The sequence below is a fragment of the Lycorma delicatula genome, chromosome 10 (genome assembly GCF_047948215.1).
Source record: "Lycorma delicatula isolate Av1 chromosome 10, ASM4794821v1, whole genome shotgun sequence".
NCBI classification, from domain to species: Eukaryota; Metazoa; Arthropoda; class Insecta; order Hemiptera; family Fulgoridae; genus Lycorma; species Lycorma delicatula.
In genome coordinates this window covers 53,530,931-53,554,602 of record NC_134464.1, presented here as the reverse complement: position 1 = coordinate 53,554,602, position 23,672 = coordinate 53,530,931, and the positions used below count along the sequence as shown (strand labels likewise).

Here is a 23,672-nt window from a genome sequence, read left to right as displayed (position 1 = left end):
ACTGTAGGGCAGATGTTTGAAAATTTTCCAACAAAATCATCAAATTGTTCAGTGGTTTTGTTTACCATGTGAGATTGGGCGTCATTGTGTAGAAACAAAATCCCATCGGTTAGCTTTCCACGCCTTTTGTTTTGAATTGAACATCTAAGTTTTGTAAGCATCTCACAGTACACATCAGTTCAGTGGAACAGTTGTTCTACGTTCAAGAAATGCAATCAGCGTCCTAAAAAACCATAGTAGGCGTAAGCTTTTTCATTGAACTTTCTTGCTTAAACTTTTTGGGTTTTGGGGATGATGAATGCTGCCATAGCATTGATTGCTGCTTTGTCTCAAGATTTGAATAAGATATCCACGTTTCATCGCTGGTAACGTATTTCTATAAATCATCACCATCATTTTCATAGCGTCTCAAAAATGTTTGAGCTACAGCAAGACTGTTTTCTTTGTTTGTTTCTGTCAACATTTTAGGTACCCATCTGGAACACAGTTTTCTGTAACTCAGTTTTTCAGTTAAAATGTTATATATACTTTTAGTCGCTTATTAATGGTTTTGTGTAATTTTTTTTTAGAGTTGAGTCCACCACCTCCATTGCAGCTTTACGATTATCATCCAACTGATTCATCCAAAATGATTACGGATCAGTATTATATTAGAGCACAAACTGCTGATATCGCCGATCGAACACGAGGATTACGTGACTGGTTAACTAAAACTAGTAAGCCGCATGTACCGACTACTCACTAGCCATTTATTAAAAATTTACTATATTGTTAATTATTCCAACTTCATTGTAGTTTGTAGAATATTAATAATTATTATTTAGATAATCGATACTATTTTATGTAATCATATTTTTACTAGTCATTATTAACAAATTACTACTCTATAAATTTAGCCAAATATTAGTATTTTGATCTCGTAAATATTATTATACTACTTAGTATCTGTGATTCCAGTAAAAAAAGAATATATATTTGTTTATGTGTATATTTACTCAAATAATCTAGTTGTTACTAATTAGCCAAAGGTGAAATAATGAACTTAAATGATTAATTAGGAATCGTTCAATCTTAATTTTATTTTTTTTTTTTTATTTACTCAGGTTTTATTTATTTTTGGACCTTTTTTTTTATTTTTTTATGTAAGGGTAGTCTTTTTATTATAACAATTTAATTGAAAGGGATTATAAAAAAAATATATTTTGTTGTACGTGTAGTTCTTTTGTAATACTTTGTTTAAATATATTGTCTTTATACATTTTTATTATTTTTTTATGTGTAATAGATAAAGTTTATATTCAGTGATAATTAATTTATTATAATAAAGAAGTCCTCCTCTATGAATCATGAGACCTTGCCGTTGGTGAGGGGGCTTGAGTGCTCAGGGATACAGAGTAGCTGGACCGAAGGTGCAACCATATCGGAGAGGTATCTGTTGAGAGCCAGACTAAGGAATGATTCCTGAAAGAGGGCAGCAGCTCTTTCAGTAGTTGTTAGGGGCGTGAGTCAGGACGACTTAAACGGCCGTATCAACATCACTCAGTCCTCTGAGTACTGCGCAGCTGAAAGCAATGGAAAACTACAGCTGCTTTTTTTCCAAGAAAATGTGGCTCTGCATTTTCACATAGCAATAATGGAGGCGCCTTCCTTGGTAAAATATTCCGGAGGTAAAATAGTCCCCCGTTCGGATCTCCGGGTGGGGACTACTAAGGAAGGGGTCTCCAGAAAATTAAAAAATAACATTCTACGAGTCGGAGCGTGGAATGTTAGAAGCTTGAAAAAGGTTGGTAGGCTAGAAAATTTAAAAAGGGAAATGGGTAGGACAAATGTGGATATAGTAGGAATTAGTGAGGTTCGGTGGGAAGAGGAAGGCGACTTTTGGTCAGGTGATTTTAGAGTAATTAACTCAGCGTCAAATAATGGGCAGGCAGGAGTAGGTTTCGTGATGAACAAGAAGATAGGGAGGAGAGTGGAGTATTTCAAAACGCATAGCGATAGAATCATTGTAATAAGGATAAAATCAAAACCTAAACCGACAACGATTGTTAACGTCTATATGCCTACAAGCGCCCATGATGATGATGAGGTAGAGTGTGTATACGAAGAGATTGATGAAGCAATTAAACACGTAAAAGGAGATGAAAATTTAATAATAGTTGGAGATTGGAATGCAAGCATTGGAAAAGGCAAGGAAAGAAATATAGTGGGTGAATACGGGCTGGGCAAAAGGAATGAAAGAGGGGACCGACTTATAGAATTTTGCACAAAGTATAATTTAGTAATTGCCAACACCCAATTTAAAAATCATAATAGAAGAATATACACTTGGAAAAAGCCAGGCGATACTGGAAGGTATCAGATAGATTATATCATGGTTAAGCAAAGATTTAGAAATCAACTCGTTGACTGCAAAACTTACCCTGGAGCAGACATTGATAGCGATCATAATTTCGTGATAATGAAATGTAGATTGGGGTTTAAAAACCTGAAGAAAAGGTGTCAGATGAATCGGTGGAATTTAGAGAAGCTTGAGGAAGAGGAGGTAAAGAAGATTTTTGAGGAGGACATCGCAAGAGGTCTGAGTAAAAAAGATAAGGTAGAAAATGTAGAAGAAGAATGGGAGAATGTTAAAAAGGAAATTCTTAAATCAGCAGAAGCAAACTTAGGCGGAATAAAGAGAACCGGTAGAAAACCTTGGGTTTCAGACGATATATTGCAGCTGATGGATGAACGTAGAAAATATAAGAATGCTAGTGATGAAGAAAGTAAAAGGAACTATCGGAAATTAAGAAATGCTATAAACAGGAAGTGCAAACTGGTGAAAGAAGAGTGGATTAAAGAAAAGTGTTCAGAAGTGGAAAGAGAAATGAACATTGGTAAAATAGACGTAGCATACAGGAAAGTTAAGGAAAATTTTGGGGTACATAAATTAAAATCTAATAATGTGTTAAACAAAGATGGTACACCAATATATAATACGAAAGGTAAAGTCGATAGATGGGTGGAATATATTGAAGAGTTATACGGAGGAAATGAATTAGAAAATGGTGTTATAGAGGAAGAAGAGGAAGTTGAGGAGGATGAAATGGGAGAAACAATACTGAGATCTGAATTTAAGAGAGCATTAAAAGATTTAAATGGCAGAAAGGCTCCTGGAATAGACGGAATACCTGTAGAATTACTGCGCAGTGCAGGTGAGGAAGCGATTGATAGATTATACAAACTGGTGTGTAATATTTATGAAAATGGGGAATTTCCATCAGACTTCAAAAAAAGTGTTATAGTTATGATACCAAAGAAAGCAGGGGCAGATAAATGTGAAGAATACAGAACAATTAGTTTAACTAGTCATGCATCAAAAATCTTAACTAGAATTTTATACAGAAGAATTGAGAGGAGAGTGGAAGAAGTGTTAGGAGAAGACCAATTTGGTTTCAGGAAAAGTATAGGGACAAGGGAAGCAATTTTAGGCCTCAGATTAATAGTAGAAGGAAGATTAAAGAAAAACAAACTAACATACTTGGCATTTATAGACCTAGAAAAGGCTTTCGATAACGTAGACTGGAATAAAATGTTCAGCATTTTAAAAAAATTAGGGTTTAAATACAGAGATAGAAGAACAATTGCTAACATGTACAGGAACCAAACAGCAACAATAACAATTGAAGAACATAAGAAAGAAGCCCTAATAAGAAAGGGAGTCCGACAAGGATGTTCCCTATCTCCGTTACTTTTTAATCTTTACATGGAACTAGCAGTTAATGATGTTAAAGAACAATTTAGATTCGGAGTAACAGTACAAGGTGAAAAGATAAAGATGCTACGATTTGCTGATGATATAGTAATTCTAGCCGAGAGTAAAAAGGATTTAGAAGAAACAATGAACGGCATAGATGAAGTCCTACGCAAGAACTATCTCATGAAAATAAACAAGAAGAAAACAAAAGTAATGAAATGTAGTAGAAATAACAAAGATGGACCGCTGAATGTGAAAATAGGAGGAGAAAAGATTATGGAGGTAGAAGAATTTTGTTATTTGCGAAGTAAAATTACTAAAGATGGACGAAGCAGGAGCAATATAAAATGCCGAATAGCACAAGCTAAACTAGCCTTCAGTAAGAAATATAATTTGTTTACATCAAAAATTAATTTAAATGTCAGGAAAAGATTTTTGAAAGTGTATGTTTGGAGTGTCGCTTTATATGGAAGTGAAACTTGGACAATCGGAGTATCTGAGAAGAAAAGATTAGAAGCTTTTGAAATGTTGTGCTATAGGAGAATGTTAAAAATCAGATGGGTGGATAAAGTGACAAATGAAGAGGTATTGCGGCAAATAGATGAAGAAAGAAGCATTTGGAAAAATATAGTTAAAAGAAGAGACAGACTTATAGGCCACATACTAAGGCATCCTGGAATAGTCGCTTTAATATTAGAAGGACAGGTAGAAGGAAAAAATTGTGTAGGCAGGCCACGTTTGGAGTATGTAAAACAAATTGTTGGGGATGTAGGATGTAGAGGGTATACTGAAATGAAACGACTAGCACTAGATAGGGAATCTTGGAGAGCTGCATCAAACCAGTCAAATGACTGAAGACAAAAAAAAAAAAAAAATAAAGAAGTATTTAACTTATCACAATTTGGTTATTTAAATTTTCAAATAATAAAAATATATATTTAAAAATAGAAAGAGCTAGATTTCTTAATCATTTTTACTTGTGTATAGATTTTTTGTGATTACCTTCAATTGTTCCTTAAATAAGATCTTGCTGAATTTTTAAGATCCTATTGATAAGGTTCTTCCTGCTGAAAATTGTCGTATAAATGTATAAAGAATCATGAAAATTGGTTTTAAGTTAGGTTTTTTCACAAGTAAAATTATACGTTAATGTCCTCGTTGAAAAATTCTGTTCCAAAAAGAAACTTATCTGGAATATCATTTTGTCATTATTTACCTTTATATCTAAATAATAATCTTGTTCTATATACTTAGCCGACTGAATGTTCAAAGTGGATCGATGAAAATCCAGTTAATTTTTAATATTTTTCAACATGTTAACATTTTCCTCAGTATGTAAGTAATTTTATTTAATTTATTGAAAAAATTTTGTTGAAGGTCAAAAGCTTTATATAAACTTTTCACATATACAGCTAGCCTGCCAGTTGTAGTCATAAAATATTAATCTAGCTTTGTTTTCTCATTATGGGTCTATAATTCTACAATTCTCTTTTATAATTATTGGTCTATAATTTGTATTATTTGAGAGTACTTAAGATAAGTTTTATCTGTCTCTCTGTTTTGGAAAATACTGCTGTTTTTGTTCCATTTCTTAAAATAATTTTTCCATTAATGATTTATTTTTTCTCTCACATTTAAGAGATCTCTGCTTCAACAGAACATTTTATCCGGAAATTAAATTAAATCTATGATTATGAAATTAAGCTGATATAAAATAAATCTCAACAACTGAGATGATAAACTTACCTATCTACATTTTTAATATTTTAATTATGGTTTCAATTTAATTTTCACGTTAGATATTCTGATGAAATAGAAATTTCTACAAAATGCTTAATACAGGGGAGGATAATTCTGCTGCTAGGATGCAAGTGCTGCATTGTTTTTTAACATTGAAATATATTTAATATTTAAAGAAGGTTTAATTAAATTAAATATATCTATTAAGATGCATAAATCCAAGCATTGTTTATATTTATGAAATTACATATCTTTCTAGAAATTTGAATAATGTTATTAAAGAGCATGAAGATTTTTCTTTTTTTAATATTAAGTTTTAGTAGATATCTATTGAGATTAAGAAGTAGATTCCATTTTACCTAGTATTATTTTAAAATAATAGAGAATTATTTTGAAAGCAGTATTTTTTTAAATTTAGCTTTGAAATCCCTGAATAGAATTTTTATGACAGATTTTAGTAGAATATCAAGGAGTTGCTTCTTCCATTTAAAAATGTAAGTAAATTAAGAGGATAAATTTTTTATAAATATTAATCTTAATTACATTTTATCATGACTTTTTTACTGGCCAGATCACAGTCTTAAATGTAGCACTCTATTGCTTTATCCCAAATAAATTTTATATTTCAGCCAAGAAAGGTAGAAAAAATGAACACAATTGAATAATGTAAACTGGAACTCTGTTAACTTTAAACCTGTGTTATTTATTTATTTCACTTGTTAGTATGAAATGTATCATAAGTGCTGATGTTCTATGTATACCTTTTTATAACATATATAAACATCGTAGGTGTGGCTCTTACAATAATTGTCTAGTATTTTTAAAATAACTGTGGAACTATACACTGTCTCAAAACTACAGTTTTATGATATTTGACAGTTAAACATTTATGTAGCAGCTACCGAAACCTTAATAGAAAATTAATTATTGCTTCTTAATACGTAAGAATTTTAGTTTTATTTATTTGTATGTATTCAGATGATTTTAAATAGTTTTTCAAACTTTGGGACCTGATTTGTTATTGTTTAATATGTTACTATGTATCTTTAGCAGACCTAGCCTCTTGCTGTAAAACTAAAAATGACTTAGGTGTCAATTACTGTTAGTAATTGTGCTTTAGTAATTGTGCTGTTAAAGCACAATTACTAACAGCACAACATAACTTCAGAGGGATTTAGCAACGACAGACCGAAAATCACTCAACAAAAAAAAGGTAAACAGAAGTAACAAAAGCATAAAAATCTTTGTGGTCATAGTCTTATTATGAAATACTGAATACATTATTTAGGAATGGTGCTTGGTTTAAACTCTAAAACAGAATTCTGTGAACGTAATAATAATTATTTTGGAGGTAGTTCAGAACCTTTATTACCAGATTGCAGTCATATTTCTTTTACTTTCGTGTCTTGATAGCTCTAGAAAAGAAAGTATATGCTAGATCGTGGACACTGGTATTAATTGGTGGTTGGGGATTTCAATTAACTACACATCTCAGGAACGGTCTCAGGTCGACAGTTTGGGCATATGAGGTTTTTACTGGATCTTGATGTTTTGACACCTAAGGAACCCAAAAACCAGATGAGAATTTTTCAGATGTTAATGTTTCATATGTATCTGTGTTTGGTGTTTGCCTCTAAATCACCTTTACCTCCAGAACTACTGGAGCGATATTGACCAAACTTTGTCAGATTACTTCTATATATGAGGCATTGATCTGATTAAATTTTCAATGTAAAAGGTCAAGGGGGTGAGGCTGTAGAGCAAGGTCTCCCTCGGTATCTCGAGATTTCACCTAATCAAGGTCGTATTTTCCTTAGGCACATTTGTTAACAATTAGAAAATAACAATATTTGCAAAATCTCACCCCACCCCAAAAAATGCTGCTATGTTGTGACATCACAGGTTAGCATGCCCCGTTGGTAACAATATATAAATATTTATATAATTATGGTTTTCCACTTACCAATATGCCTAAATAGAAAACATGTTCAAGCACTTTCAGAGATTACTACTCCATCCTCAGGAACAATGTTAATGTACTTCATAAATGTTTACTTCACATATCAGTAATTTTAATGAAATAAATTTTAAAATAAATATAACAGTAAGAAGGTCACATGTGATCTTAATGACATATGAGTAATAAACATATAATTTCATTATTTTAACTCCTTGACGATCAATTGTTATATTTATTTTAAGATTTAATTAGAATTATTCATATTTTCATTATAATTAAGTATATTATCATTGTTCCTGAGGATGGAGTAATAATCTCTGAAAATGCTTGAACATATTTTCTATTTATGAATGTTGGTAAGTGGAAATCATAATTATATAAATATTCAAAGTGTAAAAAAGTAACTCAGTCTGGCTGGGTCTTGAACTCGATTGCCAGATTGACTTGGTACCTGGTGCATTAAGCCTCACAGTTATACCAGTCTGCCAACCGTATAAGTAAAATTTGTTCTATGTAAGTTGTGAAATTACATTAGTTTACTCAGTGCCGACCATCGCTGCTAGTATTACCATACCCACGCAAATTAAATACAGTATGCGTGCGCGCTTTAGTTAGAATAATTGAATTAAATAAACAAAAAAATATTATATTTAAAATAAAATTATAAATATTTTAAATTAAGTTGTTTGTGTAAGCTCTACATCAGAAACAACCCACAGTTGTAGGACTTTACTGGAATGTGGCTGTAGCTGTGTGATGGGAAAGTCCTGCAACTGTGGTGTCAGCTTTTATTTTGTAAACTTTCAGTTTATTGTTGCATAAAGCCATTAGAATTCTTGTCTGGCATTTTCTATACCATAAATTGTTTTTCTTTCATTTTTTTACTGAAACAATATGACTGGTATCTTATATAGAATCCCATAAACATCAAAATGTATCACCCTTTCCACTTTCATCAATCAAATCTTAATAGTTTGGATACTGTGTACCTCCTAAAAAATTCATTATTATACCATTATGCATTCCAAGGGTTATAATTTGTTTTACTTTTTAAAACTATTATTTTTTTCCTTTTTAAGATAAACCTTAAAAACCCTGTATCAAAACAACTCAAACTGACTAATACCCAATTTTAAAATTAAATAATGAGGCAGAAATCATTGAATTAAATCAAAATGTATTTTATTCAAAAGTAAACCTTATATTGTTGCAGCAAGTGACAGGATCAAATGATTTATATAATGTCTGAAGTCTTCATTTGGTTTGTCCTTGATTTGATATCACATTTCATTAGATGTCTTCAACATCATCAAAAGTCTTAAAGTGTGTCTTTTTGATATCAACTGTAAATTTAATTTTGAAAACAAAAAGTTTTCATAAGGAGGAAAATATGTAGGGTAGGTGGATGCTTAAGCATTTTCACTGTTTTCATGCTAAAAATTCCTTATGACTGTTATCCAGTGAACCAATGTATTGCCATCATAAAGCAGGAAGGAGTGTACGGTGCCGAGTGATCGGGCCAGTTGTATGAATTTTCTTCTATAAATGTTTCAAAAATCTGAAATAGAAATACCAGAGACAATTTTCCCTTCAGAGACAAATTTGTTGTGAATAATACTTTGTTGTCATAATACATATAAACATCGCCATTTTCTTTGACTTTTGAAGACAAGTTTTTGTGCCTTTCAGTTATTCTGGTGATTTCCATTCAGCACTGACATTTAATTACAGGATCATAATGAAAACAGTGAAGGATGTGTGTTCTACACAATCATCTTTTTCATCATCTGACAAGGAATGCAGCACAAACTTGAAAGCAACCTTCTTGTCTGTAACGTTTCATTGATAATATTCTTTTAAGATTTACAGATTGTCTTCATTAACCCCATAATCATTTGCAATCATTCTCATATTCCCCACTGATCTTCTCCTGAATCTGTTCTATAGCTTTGGAAACAAGTTCCTCTGTGTAGGAAATATCTGGACCTAACTTAATCTTAAAATGTTTTGTTAATGCTTTTGAATCGTACAAATGATCTGCAAAAAATAAAAATATATTCTCATAGGCTTTCCACATGGTTTTGGATGTTTTTTTCTGAATAAATCAAAATGATATTCCATTTCTGTTGCACAGCACTAATATTACTAAGGCTTCCCATTCTCTACATATTTGTCTTCGACTCGCTTAGTTTATTGTCATGCAGTGTCTCCAACTACAGATGAAGTATAGCTCTGTAGATAATATATATATATATATATATATGTTGATCTGAGATGGCATATCTCTGTCCTAGATGGCATTTTTATCTTGATCAATTTAGTCCATCTTATTATGTAATTGTTAGATTATAATATTCAAGATGTTTACAGAATAGGAAGCATCTTCAAACAATACCATCATGTATATTATTATATTCATGTACAACATTATATTTTTATTGCTAGAAATAATTGGATTTTTTTTCATGATGAGAGACTAAGGAAAAATGCTAGCTGATCTCAGTGGCGGAGTAGTGTCTTATCTCTGCCTTTCATCCGGAGGTCCCAGGTTCAAATCCCAATCAGGGATAGCATTTTTCACATGCTACAAAATTCATTTATCTTCTAGTAACAGTAAGAGGTTGTAAGCCTGTTGTTACTGTGTACATAAATAAATTAAGTCCTTTATATACAATTTTTTTTAGACAGAAATGTTTTATATCAATAAAAAATAATTTTTGACACTTTCCTTGGAATAAAGATTTTGAGGTTGAATATGTTTTATCACACAAAGTATTTTATGAATTTATTCTTTTATTATTAGTATCTCTAACATTCTTTTTATTCCTATTAGGTAATTTATTACAATAATTGAAGAAAAAAAACAGTGATAAAATCATTCATTAGAAACCATGTATAAATATGAAAATGTGTTTTTTTAATTATTTAAAATTTGCAATTTCTTTTATTATTTTGTGATAAGATTTATGGAGTACATATGTGTAAGATGATGTGTAAGATGATCACTTATAAAATTTATTACTGGGATTACTCAGCCATTAATAATTTAATTTAGAAATTAATTTATTAATGTTAATCATTATTTTAATTCTGAAAATAATTTGTAGGTTTTTTAATTTTTTGTTTTTTAAGAAGTTATAATTTGATTTTTAATTTACCTGATCTAACATATTGTTTGATCGACTGATATTTTTAATTTGATTTTATTACATGTTTATTGTGAGGTTAGTTTTTATGGGTAGATTGTTTACAGTTCTCATAAAATAATATATAAATAAATACTTCTCATTGCAAAGTACACCATTTAAAATGCGGAAGAAATGTTGCTATCATGTATCATGTTGTTCCTGGTAAATCAAGGAAGGTTATTTTATATTATAATTGACGACAGCAAAATCAATTAGAATGTAATTACTGTTAATCTGAACTTAGAATCAAACAGTGTATGACAGTAGTTATGACATCAATGCATCGATGAGAAAAGCAGTCGCAACTTTTTTTTTCTCTCTTAAGTAGTGGGGAAAGCATCAAACATCAGTATTTTGATAAGTCCCACCTTCAGTCTTTTAATGAATATTTTAAACTTAAACAAAAATTTGTGTTGATATAGCAGCAATTTCCTTTAATTTAATAAAACTGCAGATCAGATAGTCATTACCTGTTATTTATTTGTAGTCTTATGATTATTTATCTATTGCAATTGACTAGATTTTATTTAAATCTATTTTATAATTTTACCAGATGTATTAGATCCTCAAATTAATAAATTTAAATTTACTTCTTATCTGGTAAATCTTCCAACTAGCAAATGATATTTTGAGTCTGTTATATAATTTTATGTATAATAAAAAATCATCTACATCCAGAAACATTTAGTTTTCTATATGTATATTTCAAGAACAAATTGTAGTATTTTAATAAAATTTGGTATTCATGTTTAATCCACTGGCTTTCTCTTAGAAATAAATTTGGATATTTTATATTTTCAGATGTCAGAAGGACCACTCAATTAATTCTGAAACTATATCAAAATATTTATTTTTATTTATTCCTTATTTGTATCTTTTCAACTAGTGAACAATAAGCATATGTAATATCAAAATATTATAACCCTTTTTATACACCCGATCAACAACATAAATTCAATTTCAAAAATGTAATGAGCATATACGAGTGAAAAGTTTCTATTTCTTCAAATGCAAAGTAATTCAAAATATTTTCTCCACAAAGGGCCATCATTAGAGGTCGCACATAGTGATGATGACTTTCAAAACAAATGAATCAGGGCAGTAAATGATGAAAATCAGTTGATTGTAGCCAAAAACAATAGAAGATTAATCACTTTATCTTTTATTTGCTGTAATTTTATATGGTTCCTTTTGAAATTACCGATTTTTCTATAATTAAAATGGCATTCTTAGTATTTCTTATTATTTACTGTCACATTTTTTTAGTAATAAAATGATTTAATTAAGTGATTTAGTTATAAAATTAAACTGTTTGAATTAGATGTTAGGTATATTATGTATAACAATTAGACTGATTAATGTACTTTTTTATAAGTTATTGAACATAACTGCATTTAATTTTATTTAGAATTGATTTGTTCAATAATACTAAATTAAATTTGTTCAATTTATATAATATTATTGTAATTATCATACGCAGATATGCTGAAAAGTTTGAAAATTAGTTTTCTTAAAAAATATTAATTTTTATAATTTAGTTCTATAGTGTCCAGTTCTGTTGTTTACCTAGTTTCATTTAAACCAATATTATTGACTCTTTTGGGTTACTTAAATCTTAAGAACGAAAAATATAGCAGTAAAACAGTCAATTAAGTGTGGTTTGAAGAAATTCTTTATTTAATTGAATTTGAATTAGTGAACTACTTTATTATAGACTAAATATCATAACAACGTTCTTGTCCAAATTATGGATTTTGGTATATTGATATAGAAATATGTAGTTTACAGATGTACATGATATACTGATCGCAAAGCAGTTTTTAAAATAATTGACGAAAAGTAAGAATTTCATATTTAACGATAGTCTTAAAATTGAAAAAAAATTTTCATCAAAATGTTTTACACAATTTAACTATTTGTAAAAGTTAATAGAAATTTACAGAGTATTACAAATTTAAGAAACTCATTTTAAATACATTAAATTTAAAAAAGTACGTATTTTTTTATAAATCAGATTTTATTGACATCTTTCTTCTCTTAAGTGTCCAAAAAATAATTAATCTAACAGGTCAGAAGAGTTTTATTTTAACCCATCGGTCAGTTTGATGTTATTTTGTGTTCCTTTCTAATCTGTGCTATACTTTTAACTTCAACATTATTACTACATCCTGCAATCTCATCTATATGTTTTATAAATTCCAACCATTGTCTTCTGAAAATCCCTGATCACAAAATTAATCAGACCTGGAAGCTAGTTTGTTTGTTTTTTTACAGGACTAATTTTCCTCTAACACTGCATTTCAAAGGCATCAGTTCTTTTCCTTTCTATTTATTCTGGTGTCCAAGATCCACTACTACTATAAAGTGCTTCACACTGATATTAAGAAGATTCTATTTTTATATTTATAATAGATGTTAGCAGATGTTTTTGTGTGTAGAAACTCTCCTTGCTCTTGTAGTCCTTTTAATCTCTATTTTACTTTCACCATTCTTTATAATTTTACTCCCTAAAATATATAATCTGCAACTTCCAGTATATTTTGTTTGCTGTTGTAATATTTATTCCCCATTATAAAATGGTTCAATAATAAATTTCTTTTAAATGAAAAAAATTATTTTCTTTTACATTAATACTAGATTATTCTATCAATGAATTTTTGTTAATTATTAAAATGTTATTAATCCTTCTAAATTGTAATTTATTTTGTAAATTGACAAATAATTTAATTTTTAATTTAATAATAAATTTATTTTGATAATTTGATTACCTTCACATATGTAATATAATTTATATTTTAAATTAAAACATTTTTTTCTTTTTTATTTCATGTTAATTGTGCATCTTATTATGCTGCTCTCAGTTTTTACCGTGGTTTCCCTTGATTCACCCAAGTTCAGGAGAGTTTCTTTTTTTATCTATAGAGTCTGGTATCTATCCATTCCTGATGAGATCTATATAATGTATATTACAACCATTATAAAAGATTTATTTACTTATGATAAATGGGGAACAGAGAAAATATTGTTTAATCAATTGAATTTAAATATTTCCAGAAACAGGCTATAAAAAAAGATCAGAAAGTTTTTTTCTTTAACAGTATTTAAAGAGCAGCGTTGGGAAAACTTTCATAGATGTATGTAAAAAAAGGATTAATGATCAAACTTTTCAGTACCTTAAATTTTATTATGCAGATAATCAAATAAAGTCCTTATGTTCATTATAGTCTTTCTGTTAAGACTGATAGTTAAATTGAAAAAAAAATGAATGTGTATATATAAAATATCAAAATAAAATGGCAATTATGTATTTTATTTTTTATAGAACTATTAGTTAGTTTATTGTAATTAAGATTAAATAAAATAATTATGGTTAGTGATTAGATAATATTTTTTTTAGAATTAATTAGTAGTTGTAAATTATAAATAATCAAATTGTAATAAAATTGGTTTTATGTTACTAAGATAAACAAGTAGTTATTAGTCTGCAGTTTTCTATTTAATTAATGAAAATTATCTCTGTCGAATTCGTAAAATGTAAATTTTTATTATTACTACTACAGTATTACAGTATTGTAAAATTCCATTTTTTTAAAGTTATTTGGCATTGCAAGCATTTAGTATATATTTGTTATCGGCTGAAATGACAATGCCTAGGCAATATCATTGTCTTATACAATGCTATTGTCAATAGCATTGTTGACAATGCCTGAAGTACTCTAAGCATTGCTTTTTTCATGAAAATTAATTTATTTGTATATGATGCTTGAGGAGAATGCTAAAGATGATAATTTAGTTTCAGTGAAATTAAGTTAAGAATGAGATTAGAGTTATTTAAGACTAAATTAGGTTAGGTTAAGCTTAAGGCTTAACTTAACAGGTTTTGGTAAATCTGAAATATACATTATTTACAAAGTAAGCAACTTGGTTTAAGAAGAATTTTATTGAATAGTTAGGTTTAGGTCAAGGCTAAAGTTAAGTTAGGTATAACAATTCAGTGTACTGAACTTCTTATGACATCAACATATCCTGACACTCGCTTCGCTTGCTAACCTCATCTAATTGACTTAAATATTAAATTGGCAGATTGTTAGGATGGGTCCATAATTACTTACAAACATTACATTATTACACTTGTACTGTACTAAATTACAAAATTTTTTATAATAGTACTGTGTAATTTACGAGGGATGTAACTCAGGTGAAAGGCATTTTTATGAAATTTCAATTGTAACAATGGTTCATCCTAAATAAGATATATTCCAAATTTCATCAAAATGAGAGGTGAGCCCATAATTGTATATGATTTCATAACTATTTCTTTATCTCAAACTTATTTTTACCAATGCATAAGATATAATTTAAATTAGTTTTTGGCTACATTTATTTATGCATTTTCTCCAATTTTTATAGATGTTCAAAAGTCACATGATCAACTTGCCTAGATATCTCTTCTTTTTTTTACTTAGATCTAAAAAATTGATGCAGCTTTTTTCCTCAATCCATTGAATTTTACCTTTTCTACATAGATTGCTAATGTTTTATAGGTCTCCTTTTTCTAAACATTTGGTTCTACTACTAACATAGTATTTTCATTAAATTAATATTCTAGCCCATTCAGCATTTTTCAAATATTAAATAAAAAAATGATTGCATACTTACTGGTTTTTATTTTTGTGGTCTTGTTTTTCATTATCTTTATTTGAAAGTTTAATTTTTAATATTTTTATTGTGCTTTTTTGTGATCATAGGTAAGAGCTTTGTTAAATTTATACCTTAACCAAATGAATAAAAACATTTGAAATTTCACCATTTGATAAGAACTCTGACATAAAATTAGGCCCTCATTTCAAAATGTAAACAACATATATAGAAAGAATATTGATGGTTGCTCTAGGCTAATTGATCGGTAACCATCTAATTTTGAGGAATTTTAACATTCCATTTCTCCCAGGTTACCTGATTTGTCATTGTATAATTTCTTCTTCTGGGAGGCACCTTAAAATCAAAATGTATAGTAGTTGACCTACTACAATAGAAGAATTAAAAGTCAAGATCCAAACAGCAATTGCTGAAATTCATGTTGAAATGTTTGCATATATCACACAGAGTTTCACTAGGTACTCTATGAATGTCAAAGCTCACCTGCAGTGTGTGCTGTTTAAAAAATAGATTTGTGTATATGAGGGTGAATCAAATATAAACCAGAATTTTTTTTGTTGACGCATGGCAAATGGAGCGAGGCATGGCTTCTCAATGTTGTACGTAGGGATGCGTAGCTTCTCAGTGTTGTAGGTAGGGATGCGTGGAGGGGATCCCACTCTTAGAAAGCAAACTCACTATTTTTTCTAGTTAGTATCACAATGTCGGAGCATGAGGTATCATTTCACATTGCACAACATATTATTATTATTATTATTAAATTTCTCATGGCAGAGGGTGTGAAACCATCCGAAATATATTGCGAAGACTTCAGGCACAGTTCAGAGACAACACACTTAAAAAGACTCCAGTGTTTGATTGGCATAAGTAGTTTTAGGAAGGACAAAAACTAGTTGAAAATGAAAGTCACCAATGATGTCCAAGGACAAGTGCTACTGTTAAAAATGTTCTCATGGTTAGTCACCTTATTGAGAACGACCATTGATTAACAATTGCAGAAATTGCTTCTGAGATCAGAATAAGCCATGGCAGTGCTCAGGCAATAACTGGCAATATTGGATTTAAAAGGTGGCAGTACAATAGGTCCCTCGTCTGCTCAACCAAGGTTAGAAGCTCTATCGGCTAGCGGTTGCCGAGTCGTTACCAAGCCGAAGGAGAATCTTTTTTGCATTAAATCATGAGCTGCAGTGAAGCTTGGGTGGACCATTACTTCCCAGAATCAGAACAGGCAAGTAAAGAGAGAAACTGCACCCATTAAAGCCAAAACTCAACTGTCAGCTGGAAAGATTCTGGCCACAATATTTTTTTTGATTTCAAAGGAGTTTTGCGTGTTAATTTTCTCCATGAATGTCATACAATGAATTCTGCATACTACTGCCAACGTTTAGGCAAAGCAAAACTCACATATCATCAAAAAAGACATCAATTTCCAATTCGAAATGTCATTCTGCTTCACAACAACACTCGATCCCATACCACGGCTCAAACTCAAGATAAAATCGCATCCTTATTCTGGACTACACTGGAGCACCCTCCATACAGTCTGGTCTTATCGCCCTGCGATTATCATTTGTTTGGATCACTAAAAGAAACACTTGGAGGACAGAAATTTGAAGACAATGCTGCTGTTGACACGTTCATGCGCAATTGATTGATGTCAAGCCCACCTTCGTTTTACAATAGTGGGATCAAAAAGCTACCTATCCACTGGAAAAAATGTTTTCAAAAGAGGGAATTGTGTAGAAAAATAATATTGGGAGTACATATTTTTATTCTCCTTCAATAAATTATAAAACAAAAATTCTGGTTTATATTTGATTTACCCTCTTATATTCATAAATACCATGTTTTTTCCATTTAAATAAAATAGAAAACCCCTACTACTTTCTGTGTAAATAAATTAATGTAATATAATTTTTCTATAGAATATTTCATTTTCGAAATATCCTGTTGCCCTGAATCACTCTATTCTTTAAAAAAAAACAGACAATGAAATTGGCCTATAATTTTGTAAATTAAGGCTCAAACCTTTCCAAATAAAAATACTGATTTATCAATGAACCTGTTCAGGTTGAATAGTTCTATTTAAAATGGATCAGTATTGTGGTTTGAAATGATGAAAAGAAATATTTAAATTTCTTTGCTATCCGTATGAGGCTGAGCTAACAGAAGTTGATTTCTTTGTTAATTTTGGTGAAGTTATCTGACCTACTTTATTTCCAAATCTGCTTTCACTCTTGAAAACTGCCCACATGATTTAGATGTATGAAAACAAACAATCACATGATTGTTTCAATTAGATATTAAACTATCATATCAACTTTTAGCAATACAAAAAACTTTAGCGTAATTTCTAATTGAATCTTTATCAATCGCCTTTTTGAAAGAATAAAAGTAATCATTTTCTCATTGCACATTTTCATTAATAAATAATGTTATTGCAATTTGAAAATTACAATCTGAAAAATGATAATCTGGACAAAAGGGTTGAAAATACTTATAGTAAATTTATAAACATATGTCTACACAGGTGGCTGAAGTCCTTGTAATTCTATTTCGCTGGCAGTTTAAAATACTTATACTTGTTAATTCAATTCGAGTTCATCCATCACAAGACTAGATTTGCTTTGAAAGTTAACATTAAAATCATCACACACTGTGACATTTAAGGAATTTTAAAAATAGTTTCCAGTAGTTTATATAGAAAGGTTTCAAAAGAACTAGGAGGTCTAAAAATTATCATCAATATGTCAACTTTAAATGAGGCCATGAATTGCACAGCATCTGAAATTAATTTCTTCTGCAGATATGGTAATTTTAAACTTTACTAAAAACAATAGTCTTTAACAAAAAAAAACCTCTAAAAAAGCTTCAGTAAGTTTGAAATTACCGATCCCAGAAGTTTTTGTGTGTTGGGTCAATGTTCTGAAAAATGTGCAAAATTTTGTGACTCATGTCTTAGGCATTGAATATCCATATCCAAAATCTTAATGTTAGTGTGATTAAAAATCTTTGAGGAGGAGGAATCACCATATATTTTAAAAAGATTATGCTCACTTTGACTACTGCCATTATATATATTAATATTATTAAAATATATCGGATTTTTAGGGAAAGATTTTTGTTAATACCTGTTGGAGTAGGTAGGTGGAAATTTTTCGTGAGAAGTATATGAAGGGTGTAAGAGAGAAATCATTTTAAGACAGAAAAAGATCTCCCCTGTCATTTATAAAAAATACTTCCTCACAATTTCCAAAAAAACAGATTGAGTGTTTATTTTATTCATGGAAAAACAGGCAGTCTATGATGCCACCTGCTTTAACAGTATACCAAAAATTTATTTCCGCTTAATACAATCATCATTCATATGAATATTCTGAAATTTTATTTGACATAAAATGTTCTACTTTTAACAAAAACTGAGAAGTGAAAAAATTAACCTCACCTTGTATTAATAAACAGGTGTTTATTATCAATGTTTTTGTGAAGATTAACTTCTGCATTTCATGCCAAAAAATGTTAATGATTTAATTTCTCAAACCAGTTTGTTATTAGGTAATTTGGATTTTTTAGGATGAAAAACAAGATGTTCATGAAGGTTCAGTGATGACTATAGTTATATAAATTTAATGTGTATGCTAGTCTTATTTAACGAATTGGACATTGCAGTAAAGCAGTTTTATGCATCCAATAATCTTAGGAGATGAGAGCATTATTCAGTGGTTCACTCCTTTTTGTATAACTACTGCAACAATCTATTTCTTATGTATTTTGTAATTGGAACCGGTCCCATGATTCAACCACCATGCAGTGTTGTTAAACTGATTGCCGAACTTTCATTTTACTTAAAAAATAACAAACCAAATTAAATTTTATGAATACAGCATTTTTAATAACTTCTTCAAAACATTTTCAGTAGCCCTTAGACCATACTAGACGGTCTGAAAGAATGTTAAATCATGTCTGTAAAACGTTTGTTTTGAATGCTGTCTTTCATTTTGTTGTTATGTATGTTTACATGTTTCATTATGTTCAAGAATGTTATAAAAAAGTGAATCTTATTGCATCGAACCTTAAAAAATATATAAACATTTAATTATGATATACTAAATTAAAAAATTCAGATTTCTTAATAACATTTCAAAGCATATGTCTGCCCAATTAAAATCAATAATAAAATCTCGTGACCTAACAATGAGAACAGCAGCAACAGTCATTTAAGATATTTACAAGGGTGTTTTAAAGTAAGTTTTTTAAAAAAGTTTGGTTTAGTTTATCATTTCAAGAGTCTATAGTTTTAAATAAATTTAATAACAATCATCACAGATAAAAAAAAATAGACTTACTCTTATTAAAAAATTAAAAAACACAAATACAATGAAAAGAAAACAACCTAAAAAACTATTGCTGCTGACTTCAAAAGTAGTCATCTTCTATGCCTCACCTTGTAAAATTGTAAAATACAGTAATATTTTTTCTAAACGATTTGAATAATATCTGAAATACATATTATTTGATATAATTCAAAATAATGAGGTGTTACATCCAACTGAAGATTAAAGTAGTAGCAACATCTTGTTTAAAAAGGATCTATGATCCTGAGTTATAAATCATTGTACAGACGATTTTTATTGACAGAGTATTCATTATCAGAATCAGTAATATAATATGGCTGTAAAAATATCTTAATGGTATAATATCAAAGACAGTGTAAGGCGCCAAAGAAAAATGATTTTATTAGCCAGGGTTTAAAAAGTATATAAAGCTGTTACAGTTGTGATCTTATTTATTATTGTGATGCTTAATTAAAATGTAAAATGATTAACCTAATATATTTGAGATGGATTAATCTTCATTGCTAATTTTCATATATACTTAACTTTAAGTAAGATTACTGTACCTGTAAAAACTGACCAATAATTCATAGATGTGAAATTTTATATAAACATATTTCATTCTGTTGTATTAATATAAGTAAATAAAATAACTGTAATTAATTTTAGTCTGGAAAATCTGGTTAATGTTTGTTTTTTTTTTTTAGAGATTTCATTTGTCATTTAATGTTTTATTTATGGAACCGATTATCCTGATCTCTCAGCTAAGGAAATATAGAATAAAAACTTAAAGGGAAGATACAATATATGAAGTTTATAATTAAGCATGTGAAATTGAGAAAATAATTTCAGATTAAAAAATAAATTATGAATTAAAAGAACAGTGGTGCAGCAAACAATAGTAGCAATCTATGATAGAGAAGTAAAATTATTATCTTTATTATATTCAGAATTTACAAATATTTAATGAAATTTTTATACAGTCAATGATTGTTTGTAATGACACCGTTAATGATTTATTTATAAATAAATTATACTTCTTCACAGCATAATGTTATATTTTATTACAATTTTCAGAGCGGGCTTTAAAGTATTTCATGTAATAAATTTAATAAAATTTTTTAATTAACATGCCATAAAATTTCTAGTTTCTGTTTGTTCAGAGTGGTGTTTTCTATTTTTAGAAAGGTATATTGTAGGATTAATAATGTAGTTTTTTAGGAATATATTTATTATTTTTGTATTTTTTATTGTTATTATTAAGTTGTATCTAATGCAGTACCTAGTTCTTAATAGATTATGTGATATTTTATTTCCTATTTATATTAATAATAATTTTTATACTTAAGAAGTTTATAAAAAATAAGGGTACTGTACTAAATTATGTTAGTTTAGTATTAAAAGTTTAATAATGGTATTAATTTTTTATTTTAGAAATAAGACTGACTTAGTTTTTGTGACTATTATTTTCACAATATCAGTTGATTACTACTTTATATCAGTTTTGTTTTCTGCAATTAGAATATTGCTTCTACTGTGGACACCTAAAGCACGCATTCATATTAGCTCCTGTATAGTCAGAACATAGTGAAGGTACGTGAAGTCTGTGGTATAAATTATTATTGGAAATTGAGTAGTATTCTGAGGGAAAGGAACTCTTTCTTCTGCTTATCATTAATCAAATCAGGTTACCATTATTTAAACTGAGTTGTTACTGGGAAAGTAAAACTGACCTTGAGAAAAATAAACATATTTCTTTTCCAAATTTAAAAAATTAAAAATGCAATCAGAAAATTTGTATTTATTAATTAACTGACAAAATTTACAATTTGTTGTAAATCTAGCAGTCAGGATACTGGCTTCCATTCAGTCAGTCCTGGGTTTGATTTTCAGCAAAGGATTTTTTCATTATATCATCATTGTCATAAAAAATTAAAATAATGACTTCTACAATTGGTGTTCGCCTGCAAATTGGAGAAATGATAAATAAATAGATTATGAGTATTTGACTTAATTTCGTGATTTTCAATTGTTGATTTATTTTTCATTCTAATCTGTATAAGAATTATCTTATCTTGCGATTGATTTTATTTGTTTAGGTAAAATTTGCTGTGATGAAATCTTATTCTTTAATTATTATTACATCATGAATTGAATCTATACTCACTATTTTTTATGTTAAATAATCTAATGAGCCAGTTTACTCAATGGCTTCAACTTTATGTGCAGTAATTAGAGGTAAATATGACAGGAATGGTTGAATTAAAGCCTGTTATGATGGATGCCTAATAGCTTGTAAATATTATTTTTATTTTTATATCTACTGCGCTAAATAGACACCATTAATTTTTCTTGCTTTAAAATTTAATTATGGTTTTAGGAAAGGGAATTTTATAGTAATTGTCTGAAATGGATTATGGGGAGGAAGGTTTCATTTCAAGTGAAATGAGGCCTGTAAAGAATGAAGATTAAGTGGTTTTAATTTTCATCCGCTACAGTTGTACAGTAGGTATGAAAAATAATACTAAATAAGTATTTAAATTTTTTTGATGATTTGGGAATAAGTGGCTCATTCCTTGCTCGTGTAACAAGTGAAACTCGAATTTATTAAATATCTAGATCACCGACCCATGACAGGTTGCTGACATTAATGAAATGGTGATCAAGAGACAGCAACTAAGAACCATTAACATAAACTGGTCTGGCTAGGATAGAGCTGTTTACCTCTTAATCTCAAAGACAACCTTTGACCTTCTGCACTGATCAAATATTTACATTTACTACTCTGCACATATAAAGAGAAGGTTCCTCTTTTTTAGATCCTTTTTTATCTATAGAATAATATTTTCATTTTTAAATGAAAATATTAATTATTAATTTGATGCTGATACACTAACTTCATGTTTACTACTTCATGTTCCTTAGATTTGATTAAGATTCAATGTTGAAATAATTTTTAATTCATTCCTTAGTAGATTAAGTGGCAACCCTTAGTGAATATCAATGATTGTAAATTTTTATTAGTTTATCAAATCGTTTAAACATTAAAAAATTTTATCTGTTCAAAAATATTTTATATTTTACCATTACTGTTATATTATTATTGAATATTTATGTAAAAACTGTTGAATAATTGAAAATATATTATCTTAATATAAAATAAATGTGTTGTGTATTAATACTTTTAATAAAAATTTTCACAATATTTTATATTTCTGCTAGTACTATCGTAATTGATTTGAGTGTCATTTTCTAACCTCCTAGCATTTTCACACTTAATATTCGTAGTTAACGCATTTTGGAATACCTCCATTCTCATATATTTTTAGCAAGAAAGGGCAGAAAATGACACGCAAATCATTTATAATTTTAGTACCTTGCTATATTTATATTTTGCTAATAATTTATAAGTACTGTTTTTTTCTTGTTTTATTGAGAGAAGTTGATGTAATATTCATGAAGAAAGTATGTACTATTATTTTTTTAAGTAGATTTCCACTTTTTATGAAATCATATAAATTTTTTATGCAGGGATAATTTCAACCTTTGTTTTACTACAGACTTAACCCTCCAGGAGGTATTTCACAACATGAGAACCAGAGGGTTGTATCTGCAGGTTTTATGAATTTTTATTCTATTATTTAAACTGACTTATTATGTAAAGATTTACGTGTATTTTTAAATATTTTAATTTATTATACAACCTTTTGGGAAATATTTTAAGGGAATTAAAAAATGTATCAATTATTATATTTAAATATTTCAGTTTATTTTATTTTTATATTATAACTAATTGTAACGGAAATTTAGTTTTATCTGCAAAGGTTGACAATAAGTGAGAGTGGTTCTATGTGCTTAGTTAGTAATCGGTTTGCCATTGTTGTTAGCAGAACAGTGATGAGGTTATGTTTGAGAAGTACATATGTGTCACAAGTAAATTGTATTACAGTGAGTGCAAAATTTATTCAATCATAGTTAGATAATGATCTTTCTGAATGTAGTTTTTCAGATTATAATAATAGCAGTGAAGAATATATTCTTGTGAAGGAAGTTAA

At 28.9% G+C, this 23,672-nt stretch overlaps 1 protein-coding gene across 2 annotated transcripts in view; it reads left to right on the top strand.

Annotated features, from left to right (window-relative positions):
- LOC142331469 (uncharacterized) overlaps positions 1-20,696 on the top strand; it is a 118,254-nt gene extending 97,558 nt beyond the window's left edge. Inside the window, exons 8-9 of one of the 2 annotated variants that reach the window (XM_075377404.1) lie at positions 570-716; positions 20,325-20,696. In XM_075377404.1, the coding sequence (XP_075233519.1) occupies positions 570-716; positions 20,325-20,344 (167 nt within the window). In that variant the 3' untranslated portion in view covers positions 20,345-20,696. Of the gene's footprint in view, positions 1-569; positions 1,140-20,324 lie in introns of those variants that run through there. The other variant, XM_075377403.1, reaches the window with a different exon arrangement.
- The last annotated feature ends 2,976 nt before the right edge of the window (positions 20,697-23,672 follow it).